Here is a 13298-nt window from a genome sequence, read left to right as displayed (position 1 = left end):
GGCCACTGAAGTTAACACCACTACTCCTGCAAAGTGGCATATAATCTTAAAGTCCACAAGTGGTTGGAACTTTAGCTTCATGTCTCAATTGAAGGAGGGCATTTTCAAATAGTACATTGCCCTCTATTGCCTTGCTGGGGCATTGGTTCAATTCTGACTCAGAAGGTAGAGCATCACCTGCTACGTCTTCAACACCACTTCCTTCCGCATCAAGATGTTCCTAGCTCTTTTAGCCAAAGTATTGATCTAGCCTGGCCATGATTAGCTTGTGAGAGCTGATATGATCACTGCAAAAGGTGGTAAGGCTGCAACTAGAAATGATATTTTAGGTCAGTGGTCCCCAAATTGTGGGGCATGCCCCCTAGGGGGGCATGAAGGAATATTTGGGGAGAGGGGCCTGTAGCGGGTCCTGCGTCAGCCCCATGGGTGGTGGGGAGATAGCACCACCCAGCCCAGCTCCGGCCAGGGCCACAGCACCATTCTGCTCCCAGTCCAGCTCCTGCACCAGCCACAGTTCCACTCCACCCTCAGCTGCAGTTCATCTCCTCCCCCAGGCCAGCTCTGTCCTCGTTCCCTCTCTAGCACCAGTTCTGCTCCCAGCTCTGCCTTCACCGCAAGCTCTGCTGCTGAGCCAAATGTGCAGTAATGGAGGTGGGGCGTGGACAGATTACATTACTGGTAAGGGGGTGTGTGACAGGAAAAGTTTGGGCACCATTGTTTTAGGTCTGCCTTTTAAGACAGAGGTTTTCCTTTTTTAGATCAGAAAATGTTTGTATCGGAGACTTTTTAAGCTCTTACAACAGAAGTATTAACTGCTGGAGACTTAACTTGATATTGGTGCAAGTCTTGATTACATTTATTCTTCAGTGCAGAGTAATTTGTTTATTACTCTCCTCACATTAATATAACCTCCACAGTGGACTGTATATAAATACTGTGCTGCTTATGGTCAATTCCAGTAATATTTTAATCAGGGATTCTTGAAAGAGCACTTAGTATTTTTAAAAGAAAATCATGGGTGAAATCTTGATTGAATTAACATGTGAAAACTGTAATGGAAAATATTAACCCTTCAGACACTTGTAGAGTTTGTCTTTGCTATTTTATGACATTTGTGAACAAAGAAATGATGACTGCAGAATGCATCTATTATTAGAAAGTCTAGTTATTATGAGAAAAGACCGCTGGTGCTGCTAGTAAAATTATTGTGGAAGGATGATGGTTCACAGAGTTGTTAGTGACACTGGTCGACTCTCCTTACAACGGTGCTGGTTGAAATCTAGATATGTAACTGAAAGCTGTTTTCTGATGGCTGCTTATCCTGTAACCTTGTTTAGAAACTTATATGGAATGCATATAGAGAGACAAGGTGGGTGAGGTAATATCTTTTATTGGATCAACTTCTGTTGGTGAGAAAGACAAGCTTTCCAGCTTACACAGAGCTCTTCTTCAGGTCTGGGAAATGTACTTAGAATGTCACAGCTAAATACAAGGTGGAACAGATTGTGTAGCATAAGTAATTAACACCATGTTTCAAGGGACCATTCAAGGTGAAGTGGCCCATTCACACCTTTCCAGTCATGGGTTGGGGAGTGTTAGTGGGTTATAGACTGTTATAATAAGCCATAAATCCAACGTCTCTATTCAGTCCATGATTTTTAGTGTCTAGCAAAGATATTAATTTAAGCTCCCAGGCTTTTGTCTTTTATCATTTTTCTGTGTGAGTTCATTAGAGAGCATAGTGATTGGTTTCACCCACATAGTTGTTATTAAGTATCAGAGGGGTAGCCGTGTTAGTCTGGATCTGTAAAAAGCAACAGAGAGTCCTGTGGCACCTTTAAGACTAACAGATGTATTGGAGCATAATACATCTGTTAGTCTTAAAGGTGCCACAGGACTCTCTGTTGCTTTTTATAGTTGTTATTGGGGCACTTAGTGCTCTAGTTGAGCTATACCACAGGCATGTGTACAACCCATGGATCTTGGAGGATGTATTGTGGGAGGCGGTGATCATCGTAGCAGTGGAGATCTATCTGCAGGTTTTGCATCTAATATTCTGGCAGGGTCTGGTTCCACTTTGAGTTGGTGTGTCCTGGTCCATGGGGAGCTTGCCTCTGATGCTGAGTTTGAAGAGGTTGGGGGGCTGTTTGAAGGCCATAAGAGAGAGTTCTTTCAGGATGTGGTCCCCATTGAGTATGGGTTATTGTTATTTGATGATAACCCATATGAATTCCAGTGTGTGTTCGGGGGGAGGGGGGAGGAGGGGTAGGTGACAACTAGCAGCATGCAATCAGAGACGGGTTTATTTCTGCATTGAAGCAGGTTCTCTTGGGGTATTTGGGTGGCTTGTTCCACGACATCATCTCGTTCCATGGTGGAGTGTCCTTGTTTAGTGAAGGTGGTTTTAAGTAAGTTAAGATGTATACGTGGACTTTTTCCTTGGAGCATATTTTGCGGTATCTGAGTGCCCCGCTGTAGATAATAGATTTCTTGGTGTGCTTGGGATGGTTACTGAATCTGTGAAGGTAAGTGTGGCAATCTGTGGATTTTGGACACCTAGGATAAAAATATCATTGATGTACCTCAAAAAAAAAAAAAAAAAAAAAAGGCAGAATAACTCTTCTAGTTCTCCCCATGTTAGTCTGGTATTAGATTCTGTGGTGGGGAAATAGTTCAATTCCTTGGAGAGTACAGATAATTCAGCTCTGATTAAGGGTAGTCTTGACAAATTGATGATGTTGGAGTGTCACATAGGATCCAGATGGTGGGTCTTCATGTTATGGTTTCTCCTGGAGGTGGTGTTCTGTGGGTAGTGGAGTTGTTGTAGTTGGTTCCCCTTTTTGTTTTTGTGTTGGAGGGCTGCCATCAGGTTTTTTGAGATGCATTGATGATATTTTCATTCTCTGGACAGACACCTAAACTCCCTCATAGATTTCCACCACAACTTCAGCAACCATCACCTATCCATTAAACTCTCTCTACAACACTCCCACACTAGCTTCCACCTCCTTGACACCACTATAAGGTTTAACAGTGGAACTCTACAGACAACTATATACAAGAAACCCCTTGAAATATGTGTTAACTACTTATGCTAAATAATCTGATCCACCTTGTATTTAGCTGTGACACTCAGGGTACTTTTCCCAGACCTTAAAGAGAGTTCTGCATAAGCTAGAAAGCTTGTCTCTTTCACCAATGGAAGTTGGTCCAATAAAAGATATTACCTCACCACTTTTTTAGTATCCTGGGACCAACACAGCTACAACAGCACGGCATTGAACAAGTTTGTAGCTCATCCTCTTACCTAGCAGGCAATTATTCATGTCACAAAACCTACCAGCACAGGGCTCAATGATATCTTTTAGTCAGATTGCATAGTAAGCAGTGTTCCCTCTAATTTTTTCCACCTATGTGCGGAATGAATTTTGTTGTGTACCAGTATGGAGGTGATGTGTCACACATAACCTCCTTGGTGAACATAACAAAATTCATGTAGTGGGTGGGGCCGAGGGGTTCAGAGTGTGTATGGGGGGGCTCAGGGCTGGGGCAGAGGGTTGAGATGTGGAGGGGTAAAGGCTCCATCTGGGGGTGAGGGCTCTGGGGTGGGGCTGGGGATGAGGGGCTCAGAGCTGGGATGGAGGGTGCAGTGGGGCTCCCTGGGTCTACTCTCCCCAGCCCTCTCTCCCCACAGCAGCACCTGGGCTGTGGAGGAGGGGCACCTCTCCCCTGGTTGCAGCAGGGCCAGGCTGAGCCAGGGGAGGGGCGCTTGTCCCCCTGCTGCAGCAGGTCCGGGGCTGGGCTGGGTCAGGGCCGGAGGAGGGATGCCACGGCAGGTCCAGGGCTTGGGGAGACTCATCTCTCCCCACCGCAGCCCTGAGCGCCTGCATGGTGCTTAATAGGCAGCTGTGTATCGTGCAGCTTAGAGGGAACTTAGATAGCAAGGACAGCATGGAGCTGCTCTGTTCCAGAGGGAGCACCAGCCCGTTTGGGGCTGTAGAGGCAACAGATCTTCTCCTACAACTCTCTGTAGCATGCAGCTCACTACCCTCCTTCCACCAAGCCAATTCATCTGCCTTTTGTGTGATGGGCACAGCTTTGGTGTGCTTTCTCTCTACCTTCCTTCGGGCACCCTGTGGAGGAGAGGGGGGCAGTGTCTGTGCTTTCCTGAGATCAGGGATTGCAATTCTGCCTGGCAATCTGATCAGATAACACAATGGTGAGATGAAGGGAAAGTTATCTATGCTCTTCACACCATTGCTTCCCACATAAAGACAAGGCAACATTTGGGACACAATTAGCTCTACTTGGCATTTTTGTTAGGAATCTCTTCAGAAAAGCCAAGGATGCAACAGATGTGGAGATTAAACCTTCTTACTCTCACAGAAGTTCCCTCCCAATCATGGTGGAGGGATGATGTCAGGGCATTGCAGAGAACTTCTATCCAGTCTGCGCCTCTTCTGTGGATAAACAGACGATCTTGCTCTCCAGAACTGTCTGTTTGGGCACATATCATGAGCACTGAATTGCCATCAGTTCTTTCACTCATAGGTGTCTGATCCATCAAGTGGCAGTTGAAAATTCAATTACATTTATCATACATTTTATTGTAAGAAGTGCAAAAGTGTGATGAGGCTTCAAAATCTGAAAGACAGACACCCGATCTTGTAGCTTAAAAGAGCCTGAGTTAGTTGTGATTTAGCATTCTGGTTAATATGATTTGTATTATTGCTGCACTCACTGGCTCCAACCTGGATTGGGGCTCCATTGCGCTAGGCACTATACTTATTTCCTCCATTTCACTTTAATTCCCTTCCCTTTCCTGCATATATTCTTTTATTTGAAATTGACCATTTATAGGTGGCAGGACAGGTCTGCCCCAGGAATCGCCATTATATCAAATTGAATTCTCATAAGTATTGTTCCTTAAATGCACGACTAGTTCTGAAAGCTCTAGAAACCATTCACCTGGAAGTGCCAGTACTTGGAAGCAGGATAGATTGCTGGAAAAGACTGTAGGGATCATCCTCCATTACCAGGGGGAAGAACTAGCCACTAAACCAAGCAGTTCCGTTTAGATAAAAAATTATCAGACACCTAAGCTGTGATTCCATTTCTAATCAAAGCACTTGTATACCATTGTACTGGCATGTTTTGCCATTCGTTAAGTTATTTTCACTGTTATCCCTAAGAGTATGAACTGGATAATAGAACAGTCTATATCTTATAACTGTTAACTTAACCTACATACTGGTAGTAAGAGGCTTATAAAACTCATATGGAATCTGCATAGTGTTAACCTATGAGATTTATTCTTCCCTAAGGATTCATAAACCGTATTGACAAATATATTGCATGCTGCACTTGTGACATGGTCATAATGTAAGATGGGAGGTTTGAAAGGTTTAAATAAACATCTAAATTAAATTTGTTAGTTATACTGCAACAACAGTTTTATTAGTCACTTACTACAATTTGTTTTTATTGAACATTTTCCAAAAAAATAAAGATCTGTGTCTCCTCTGTATAATACTGGATAAGAAAGCTGCTACAAATAGTAATTTGTTCTTTAGCAGCATAAACTGCCGTCTTTCATATACTGTAGTCATTAGGAGGTTGTAAACTTAAAAAAAAAAAGTCAGATCAACTTCCAGCCACTAAAGTACACAGTGAATTCTCCAAAAAGATAACCTGTAAGCAGTTTATCTGGACTTCTTCTTTGCAATGCAAATTATTTGTATTTCCAATCCCATGTTGAATCTGCCACAGAATTTACATTCTTTTAGTTACTCTTCTGTTTTAAGTGGCTAAAACCATAAATCCTGTGCAGTCTCTCTTTTAGAATGTTTTTATTTATTTATTGCAATTTTCTATTATTACAGTTTCCCATACACAGATCAGCATGGAATCATTTTGATTGTTTTTACTAGCTGTCACCTCATCATGCATTTTTAACATTGCTCACTGTAAAATGGGATAATGAACAAAAATGCATTGTTGGACACAAATAGTGAAGGAAGATGAAGAGAGATAGGTTGAAACAATTAAGCCTCTTACGTGAGATCGTGGTATTGAATATTTTTTTGGAACCATAATCTTTTCATCAGATCATATTGGGCAAATCTTTCATGTATAAATGGATTTAACTCTTTGTGCATGTTTTAAGATTTATTGCGTAACTATCACCATTTTTGAATATCGAGGAGAATAAAAATTCTTTCTTAGGCAAACAACAGTAAAACATTGAGTTCACCAAAGTTCACAGAAATCTTTTTGAGGAAATAGGAAATTTAAGATGATCATAAAGTTTTACTAGAATTGCAAGATCTAAAAACTCATGTGAAAAATAGCAGCACTTGTGGATAGCTTTCTAGTGGGATACACGTTAGCATTCAAGGATTTGTATATTTTGAAAAAGCTGTTGGGTGGTATTGTTTCTATAGACATTATTACATACATCTCATTGTGATCATGATCCATATAATTCACTGAGGCAGACCAATCTTGCTCTGATGGGAGTTTTACCATTGATTTCAAAGAGAGCAAGATTGTGAATTTAAGCCAAAATTTTCAAACTTGGGTGTGTAAAGTTAGACATCTAAATACATGTGGTCTGATTTTCAGAGGTGCTGAGCACATGTAGCTCACATCAAAGTCAAAATGTAGAAATTTTGGCTTTAGTTTCTATATTACACAGAAGTAAACTTCCAAATGAACTGGGTTAAAGAGATGAAGAAGAAAATGATATTTGACTAAAGGGAAAAGGCTACTTTCCCCCTATAGTATTAATTCTCTGAGGAACATGTTCAATAGACTTTTCAAAATAATTATATTTTTCTATATTTGCATAGCAAGAAAAGATTGCACAAACGGCCAAATATAATTGTAATTATTATTTATACATTTTAAGATCGATAAAGAGGGTCTGTTTTTCCCTTAATGCATACCCCTAACTCACATTTGCACTAACCAAGCATGTGCATGTATTTGGGGAAACAGGATCATGAAAGAATGATCAAGGAAATGGGAGGAAAAAATAACTTCCCTCATGAAAAAATATAATATGGGTATCAGATTTCAAAGTAAAGCATGTGCAAATGTTTTGCACAAAAAGTACACATCAGATACACAATGTGTGTTCACAGATTAGACTTGTGTGCACTTGGATAGACAGGTGTCAAATGGCTACATGAGTGTGCAAATATCTAGTGTGCACACACCCACTGGGTATTTGAGAACATTTGGTGTAATAAAATAGGTATAAATTAATTGGTTGCACAGGTGTGCATGCCTCATTTTGACAATCTGACTCTGAATGTATGTTTCCATTTGATATAATGGCCTCTCTTATCATGCTTATGTTTGCTGAACAATATATGGCCAGACTTTCCAAAGAGCTCATTATTTATCAGCTTCCTGTTAGGCACCTACATAAAAGGCTGGATCTTCAAAGAGTTCAGGTCTTTCCAAAGAGCTTTTTGGAAAATCTGGCCCCAGTTGTCAGCACTATACACTTTTGGAAATCTGACCTGGAATGAATAATCTTGCAAATACTTTGCCACTGGGTATAATGATTATTATTGGTAGTTACTACTTGGTAAAAAATTGCAAGTTAATGGGACTTAGTGACACAGGTGCTATTGAATATGGGATGTAGGTTTCTAGTCACTAAGACACTTTTGAAAATGTTGCTCTACTGTGACTTTAGTGGACCTACTCATGGTCGTAATATCTACATGTGACAGTAAGTATTTGTATATTGGGCCCTAAGTTATCTGGTGTTCCTTGGCTATTGCCATGGGACTGTAATAAGGAATGCATCCTGCTTTTGAAAATGTCTAAAAAAAGTATGTTTTCATGCATTAAAGCTAAAAACATTTCTTCTTCATCAGAGTCTGCTCCATTTTGGACTCATGCACCTCACAGGCACATAATATAATGGAGAAAGTGATTGAATTGTGTGATAGAGGGGATAGAAGATTTATTAAATCACAGAAGAGATTTATATTATACATTAAATGTGTATTTTGTGTTCTGGTAATAAGCAATATAACAGGTACACTATAACGGATTGACTAGTTCTTAAAATCAGAGAAGCAGTTTCATATGAGTTCTCATAATGTAGTTTTTTGTACCTGCTCCATAAACGTGCCTCTTTAACTTGTCTGGGGCTCTCATGGAATAAGCAGGCTATTTAGTGTATGTTTACAATAATTCATATTAACACATTTACTTTTGTCTTTCAGTTGAGTTTGCAAAGGAAATTGTACACACTTGAAGTTCAAGTGGCATTCACAAATTTACCATCTTAAATTTATCCTAAATAGTATTATTTATAATGAATACTAATCTGAGTCTTAATCAAATTTATTATGTTCTTATTGTTGCAACATTCTTAATCTTTATTTTGTTCTCTCTCTCTCTCTCTCTCTCTCTCTCAACAGTCCTGGTACCTGGGCTAGCTTGGTCCCTTTTCAAGTATCAAACAGGACACCAATCCTGCCGACAAATGTCCAAAATTATGGTTTGAACATAATTGGAGAGCCTTTCCTTCAAGCAGAAACAAGCAACTGAGGGAAAATGAAAAAAAAAAAAATTAAAAGAAAAAAAGAAAGGAAGACAGGACAAAAAATGAAACTGAAGAAAGAAGAAAAATAGACCAGCAATTGCAGCATTTACAATCACTAATTCCCTTAAGGTTGAAACTGTAATGACATAAAAAGGGTCGATGATATTTCACTGATGGGTAGAATGCAGCCTCTGCTAAGTAGCCTTTGTTATATGAAGTCCACTGGGAAATAGATGTTCTGTCTCTGACAATATATTTTAACTGACTTTCTAGATGCCTTAATATTTGCATGATAAGCTAGTTTTATTGGTTTAGTATTCTTGTTGTTTACGCATGGGATCACTATTCCTAGTTATCTCACAAAACAAAGGCTAGGCGGCAGCAACAGAGCTGCAAGAGGACAAGGGCTGTGAGACAGCCATTTTCTCAACACTCTGATTTCTAAAAGTTAAAAAAAATAAACTCTGTAGCCTTTAGTTATCAGTACAGATTTATTAAACTTTGGCCCTTAACCCAGCCTTTTTTAGCGTGTTACCTAGGTTGGAATTTTCAAAGTCAGTATGAACACAGGCTCTCTGGAAAAAATGCCTCTCTGTAGGTAAAAGTGTTATCTCCTCTTGCAACAGTAAAAAATAATTTACCTTTTTACCCACTAAAGAAATACTTACAGAGGCAAGTGCAATTTAAAAATTATATCTAAAGGGGAACATCATTATAAGTCCTTCAGCCCTTGGACTCTAAATTGAGGGGATTAAAAAAAAAGAATTTAAAATTACTTTGCGCAAATTTATTTTCCCCTCAGTTTTGAGGGCATTAAATCAAGACAAATCATGTCATTGAGAGAAGAAATTAATGGAAACACAGCACTTATGTTGGTTTAGCTGCTGCCTCCATAGAGGGGTAGGATTTATTTATTTAAAGTTACTGGTTGCATCAATAACCCATAGGGTGTATGTAAAGTTCTATAAAATCTGCATCATAGAGACGAAGAAAAAGGCAAATCCATGTCACAAAGGCAAAGCTTACAGTTTACTGACTGGGAATAGCAGGGTGGGGGGTAAAATATATATAAACATGCACTCTTACAAAAATAATAAGTCTAATCACAGGGTGCTGAAAACTTGCATGGTGCTTTCAGAAATTAGCCTTGTTCAACACATTTCTCATATTGACAGAACAGTAACGTGCATGGGCAGACACATTTTGCCTCTATGTCTCTTAAAACTAATTAATTGATTAAAAATACTCTTTCCAGTAATCCTAATTTGCACGAAGTTATAATGTCCACATTACGTGCCTTGCCTTGAAATCTTAAAAAAAAAAAAAAAAAAAAAAAAAAAAGTGACATCACTCTACTTGTTTTGCTGCATTTATTATTTTAAATCTTTACCATTTTTATGACAAAATATTTTGTACTCCAGATGGGGGGAAAAAGTGTGACATCATGGATTTTTTAGACAGTTATACCTTTATCTCACATTTATAAAGCATATCATGGCTGTGTATAGTTGCCGCTTAAAAATTGTAATCGACCAGCAATATTTTCAGTATTTTGGTGTTTTTTCTATTAACCTTTCATGTTTTTCATCTTCAAATTAATATTTGGGGGGGGGTGTTCAAATTTATACGAATTATGCAATACCAAGTTTTGCCTATGTAGGTAGTGCTTTTAGCTGTATTGGTTATTATAGGTAAGTACACAGATTTAAAAGAGAAAAAAAAAAGAATAATGTATGCTTTTTTTTCGTTTGTTTTAATTGACCAAAGTGGGTACTGCTATTTTTGCAGTGTGATGAGGTCCTTTTGTGTACTGAGAGATGGACAGGGGATTTTTTTTTATACATACATATATATATATATATATATATATTCTGGGGAGGGTGGGGAGGATTTTTAACACTTTACAGTGTAGCTGTGAAGCAGTGCACCCTTAGCCAGGCAAGGGCTGCAAAGCGACTGTTCTGCCTGCTGTGACAAACTTTCAAATAGGTTCCCTCTTTTTAACTTCCCACCTGGGGTGCAAGCTGAACTCATTTCTGGATTAAAAAAAAAAAAAAAAAAGGATTCTGTTGGAGGCAGACTTGACTTGAGGAAATTGTTTTACTTTTTTATTTCGCGAGGTCAAGACCCACAGTGAGACTGAGTCTCTTTCATTTATGGCAAAGATATGGTATCCCAAAATGTACACTTTTAGAGGGTATTTTTAGCTAGAATGACATGGAAACACACTGTCTTCTATGAGATGCACGCACTGGGCCACATTCTTTGTTGGTGTAACTCTGTTGATTTCAGTTGACTCCAAAGGAGTTATGCCAGCAGAGAATTTGGAGCACTGTATTTAAATGACTGGTGAATACTCTTTTTTCCCTATGTCAAAGAGTTGGGGTCTTTTTTAGTTTAACAACACACAACATCTGAATTACAGGCACCTACATTAGCAAACAGATGCCACAGGTTTAGAATTTCTTCACATACAAAAGGTCAGATGGAAAGCTGCAGTTCTGTACTGTAACATGAATGGAATTAGAATACAATGTAAAGAAAAGTTTATTTCAAGTAAAGTAAAATCTTACAGACTAGTGGGCCTAATGCTGCAAACCTTATGTACATAAGGACTCCATTTTACAGCTCAGCTTTCCCATCAATGCACACCCTTTTATTAAGGTGCGAATGCCGGGGAGAATAGACTGCTGAGCATTGAGCCCCCTCTGGGATAACTGAGCCCATAAAGGCTGCTTCTATTCTAGCTTTGTCTTGAAATTTCCCGTTATTGATCTACCACTGGGATGCAGCTCTAACAATGGTAGCACTGCTGAGCCGTCTAGTGGCTACTACGCGCTGGCAGTTTTACTACTGTGTCATCCAACCCTGCTCAGAGCAAGTCCAGATGACAATATAGCTAAAAACAGTGGCAGCTGCCAGCACCTTGTCTCCACTAGCGCTCCCACCATCGTTGCTACCTCCGTTGGAGCTGTATCAGTGGGACACGATATGAGAAAGCTGTGTAAGCAAGGCCTAAAAGGCAACAGAGAGAGAAAGTAGAAAATAAAAAAACTCAAGATTTATATTTAGCTAAATTAAAAAAAAGAAACCAGCTTTATGTTGCTCTTTTTCTGAGCCCCATAGTAAGTGAATTTATTCACTAAGTAAGCGGCTGTTAAGACTAACTGAAACGTAGGAACAACCTTGAGGATCCCTTAGGCTGTGGCCTGATAATATAAGCTGCGTATTGTTCTCTCAGCACATCACTTAATAATGAACAGTTATGAAACATGGTTATGTGCTGGAGAACTGTATTTGATTATCCCATTCAGTAAGATGTCCCTTTAAACTTTGACTAGCACAGCAGGATGAAACCAAGGCAAGTCCAGACAATAAAGTGCAATAATTTAAATGATGCTTATCCTTGTAGATGGTGGATGCTCTTAACTAAACTTTTCATGTATCTTTGACCTATGGTGTGAACAAATCAAGCTTACAAACACAGACTTTTTTTTTTTTTTTTTTTAAGTCACATTCGCTCTGTATGAATGAATTTTCCTCTGTGGAATGTTAAGTGACTCTGTGAGTTTTTCTGCCTACCTCTTTAATAGAAAGGCCTGTTTTGAAAAAAGAAACCCAAACTTCCTTTTCTTTTCTTTTCTTTTCTTTTTTTTCTTTTTCTTTTCTTTCTTTTTTTTCCCCTAAGTTCAAGAGTCAAAAAATTAAGAAAATATTGAGGACTCAAATCCAGTCTCTAGCCTCCTCCTTCACCAGGAAGTGTATTCTGACTAAATCAAGCCACCCCGTTCTATGTGCACTGTTCTGCCTTTAGTAAGTTGCTTTGCAGCCCTAGCCTTATGGCTGTACCACTGAAGTGTGTTTCCCCTGGAGTGACATGAACGTTTGAGGCTTGACTAAGGGAAAAAAGAAAAGGCAGTGAAGGAGACTGTACATAAAGACATGGCAAAAATATTAATTATAGCAATATAGTTGTGGGGTGATGTTCAGGTGGGCAGCTCCATTGAAAATATGTGAATGAATCTGTGAAGCTGCAAGTAGCGAGAAGAACGGAGGATCTTCTTAATGAACCACCTACCTTGTAGACAGTAATTTGTACACTGTATAGTTTTGTTAAGAATTTTTTTTAATTAAAGTACCCTTGTTTGTAAAGCTAACTTTTTAACAGTTATAATGGAAATATATGACATTTCCATTTTTAAAGTAAACAAGAATATTCCTTGTTTGGAAACTGGACTTGGGTTAAAACTCTCCAGTTTCTTAATTTATGTATTAAAAAAATCTGTCCACCTTAGGAGTTATTTCGCAGATTCCTATGCTTGAAAAGCCTAGGTTACTAATCCTTTAAAAAAAGTTGTAAATGGAGAAAAGTTATATTTTATGAAGGTTATTTTGTTGTATTTAGTATTGGAAAAGTTGGTTTTCAGAGCATTTCAGAATGTTGGAAGCACCACTGTCTTTTTATTAGTATATATGGCCTTTAGCAAAAGTTTTTTGTGATTGTTACATGATGGTATTTAAGATTAGGTTCACAGAGCATTCAAGATAGGCAGAGAATTCTAACAGTACTTATTGTCTCACATAGCTGTGTCCTCAGGGAGCAGAATTTTGGATTTGCAACTTGTAGCTTCATAAGGACTTAATGAAAGAGATTGCACAGGGACATACTCAGCCATGACACCCAAGTGTGTTCTGTACCTAAACTCTAAATTATTTGTACAGTGTGAGA

At 38.9% G+C, this 13298-nt stretch overlaps 1 protein-coding gene across 6 annotated transcripts in view; it reads left to right on the top strand.

The window, feature by feature from the left end:
• NFIB (nuclear factor I B) overlaps positions 1 to 13298 on the top strand; it is a 226756-nt gene that overhangs the window by 211620 nt on the left and 1838 nt on the right. For 3 of the 6 annotated variants that reach the window (XM_054031875.1, XM_054031874.1, XM_054031876.1), the window contains exon 12: positions 8445 to 13298. This exon is cut by the window's right edge and continues 1838 nt beyond it. In XM_054031875.1, coding sequence (XP_053887850.1) covers positions 8445 to 8574 — 130 coding nt within the window. In that variant the 3' untranslated portion in view covers positions 8575 to 13298. The remainder of the gene's footprint in view (positions 1 to 8444) is intronic. The other 3 variants (XM_054031877.1, XM_054031879.1, XM_054031881.1) reach the window with 2 other exon arrangements.

Source organism: Malaclemys terrapin, chromosome 6 (genome assembly GCF_027887155.1).
Source record: "Malaclemys terrapin pileata isolate rMalTer1 chromosome 6, rMalTer1.hap1, whole genome shotgun sequence".
In the NCBI taxonomy this organism is placed as follows: Eukaryota; Metazoa; Chordata; order Testudines; family Emydidae; genus Malaclemys; species Malaclemys terrapin.
This window is presented reverse-complemented; position numbering and strand designations above follow the sequence as displayed.